General features: G+C 51.5%; 1 protein-coding gene across 1 annotated transcript; it reads right to left on the minus strand.

Moving 5' to 3' along the window:
• Window positions 1-357: 357 nt before the first annotated feature.
• Window positions 358-2417, minus strand: ADRB2 (adrenoceptor beta 2). The gene has a single exon (XM_081287308.1). It carries the CDS (start codon window positions 2152-2154, stop codon window positions 904-906), a length of 1251 nt encoding a protein of 416 aa, XP_081143434.1. The 5' UTR covers window positions 2155-2417; the 3' UTR covers window positions 358-903.
• Between the last annotated feature and the right edge of the window lie 338 nt (window positions 2418-2755).

Here is a 2755-nt window from a genome sequence, read left to right on the forward strand (position 1 = left end):
GCAGAACTGAAGGTGGGTGGCGGGGGCATGGGGAGGGATAAAACATATGCCCATAACTCTGTTTCTATGAGTCAGTGTTTCTGAGGTAACAACACAGAATAACAACCGTAGGAAGAGCTGAGCTATGCTGAGAACAGGCAGGACTGATCTGGATCACAAGGAGAGTTTAGGAGAAATACATGTTTGTAGCCACAGATTCATAGGTACATGAAAGGGTTAAGCAGCCAGTGCATGTCATTCTTGTATCCTTCCACATTAAGCCACTGGGCAGTTATTACAAATAGTTACCTGTGGTTTCCAGTGGGAGAGGCAAGGACACTCCAGTCAAGGGGTTTTGGAGAAACAGGTGCAATGAAGTCATGGTCAAACAATTTATTTACTGTAAACTTTAGACTTTGCTCAGGAAAACAAAGCTGTCCCTCAAATCCCTGCCTACAACACTCCATTTGAGCAAATAAGAGGAGCGAGGGAGAGTCCATGTTCACAGCTGAAAGGTCCGAGATATTCAGGATTCTCAAGTCCAAGGGTGCAGGAAGGAAAATCTCCTTCAGATACAAATTACCAGCAGCAATATAATAACCCTAATACTTGAACAATGAGGTAGATACATGGAAAAGTCATCAAAACATACAGACCCGGGTCCTAGGACTAACGCCCTTCAGACATAAACTTATAAGTTCCACACAAAAAGGAACTGAACTGTACAAGAAACAAATATTCACTCAAATACATCTTCTCTTTTTTACAGCTTAAAAAAATAAAAAAAAAAGGCAGAAGGATATCTCCTCCTGCAAATCTCTATACAATTTTTTTTTCTAAATTTATTACACTCAAGTTAAATAGTCTGCTTAGTGTTCTGTTGGGGGGGGGGTCTTAAAAAGTAAAAAAGAAAAACAAACTGCATTACAGCAGTGAGTCATTTGTACTACAATTCCTCCCTTGTGAATCAATGCTATCGCTAGGCACAGTACCTTGACAGTTTACAAAGTCTTCCGTGCCTGGGGGCTCCTCACACAGCAGTTTGCTTTCTTTCTCCTGCCCCAGGTGATACCCACTCTGCTCCTCTGTGTACTCCGATTTGCCATTGCTGGAGTAGCCATTCCCATAGGCCTTTAGAGAAGACCTGCGTAGGCACAGAAGCTCCTGGAAGGCAATCCTGAAATCTGGGCTCCGGCAGTAGATAAGAGGATTGAAAGCTGAATTGACATAGCCCACCCAGTTTAGGAGGATGTAAACTTCCTTAGGGATGAGGTTGTCCTTGATCACATGCACAATGTTCACAATGAAGAAGGGCAGCCAGCAGAGGGTAAAAGTGCCCATGATGATGCCCAAGGTCTTAAGAGCTTTGTGCTCCTTCAAGCAGAACTTGGAGGACCTGCGAAGACCATGCCCACCACGCCCATCCTGCTCCATCTGGCTGAGATTTTGGGCGTGAAATCGCCCCTCAGATTTGTCAATTTTCTGGAGCTGCCTTTTGGCCACCTGGAAGACCCTGGAATAGACAAAGACCATGACCACCAGGGGCAAGTAGAAAGACACTATGGAGGAAGCAATGGCATAGGCTTGGTTCGTGAAGAAGTCACAGCAGGTCTCGTTGGCATAGCATTTGATGGCTTCCTTATGGGTGGCCCGGTACCAGTGCATTTGGATGGGCAAGAAGGAGGTAAGGCCCGACACAATCCATACCATCAAAATGACCACCCGGGCCTTATTCTTGGTCAGCAGGCTCTGGTACTTGAAGGGAGATGTGATGGCAAAGTAGCGATCCACTGCTATCACACACAGGGTCTCAATGCTGGCGGTGACGCACAACACATCAATAGAAGTCCAAAACTCACACCAGAAGTTGCCAAAAGTCCACATTTTCATGAGGATGTGGCTGGCCCCAAACGGTACCACCGCTAGGCCCATGACGAGGTCAGCGCAGGCCAGTGAGGTGATGAAGTAGTTGGTGACCGTCTGCAGTCGCTCGAACTTGGCAATGGCTGTGATGACCAGCACGTTGCCAAACACGATGGCTAGGACGATGAGCGACATGACGATGGCCATGCCCACCACCCACGCTTCGTCCCTTTCCTGCGTGACATTGTGGTCCGGCGCATGGCTTCCATTGGATGCGAGCAAGAAGTCGCTGCCGTTCCCGGGTTGCCCCATGGCGCGCAGGCTGGCAGGTGAGCGCACAGGCTGCCTGCTCACTGGCCGCGCCTCAACGGGCGCACCTCCGGCGGGGCGCTGCAGGCAGCGAGTGGACCCCTGGAAGCCTCATTCAGCAGCCGTAGGGTGGGTGCGGTGGGGGCGCGTCCTGCCCACTCAGCTTGTGGGGTGCTCTGACCTCGCGCAGCCGGTCACTGCAGCCCGCGCTCTGGAGAAGTCGCTTCGGAGTGCGCTCTGCCCGTTATGTGCACTGGACTTTAGGGGAACTGCCTTCCCCGTGACGTGCGGCAACTTTTGGCCAATCACGCGCCTGCAGTCCCAAAGGGGCGAGGCACCGCTAGCCTTTCCTCCCCTCCCCTCGCCCGCCGGATCCTGGAGCTGGCCCGGGCGGGCGGGGCCCAGCTGCTCCCGGGCGGGCGGGCCACCACTCCCTCCAGGCTACCCTAGCTGGCCCCAGAAGGATAAAGCTGGAGAGGTTGTGCTTACCAGTCAACTCAGGAGCTTTGGGCTCTTCTGTGGCTGCTACTTGTCTGCCTTGGGTAGTAGAGGTCTCAGCGCAGAGAGCAGCATCCGAATACTCCACCACTTTCGGAATTGAGCG

The sequence above is a fragment of the Spermophilus citellus genome, assembly GCF_964194105.1.
Source record: "Spermophilus citellus genome assembly, chromosome: 1".
Lineage (NCBI taxonomy): Eukaryota > Metazoa > Chordata > Mammalia > Rodentia > Sciuridae > Spermophilus > Spermophilus citellus.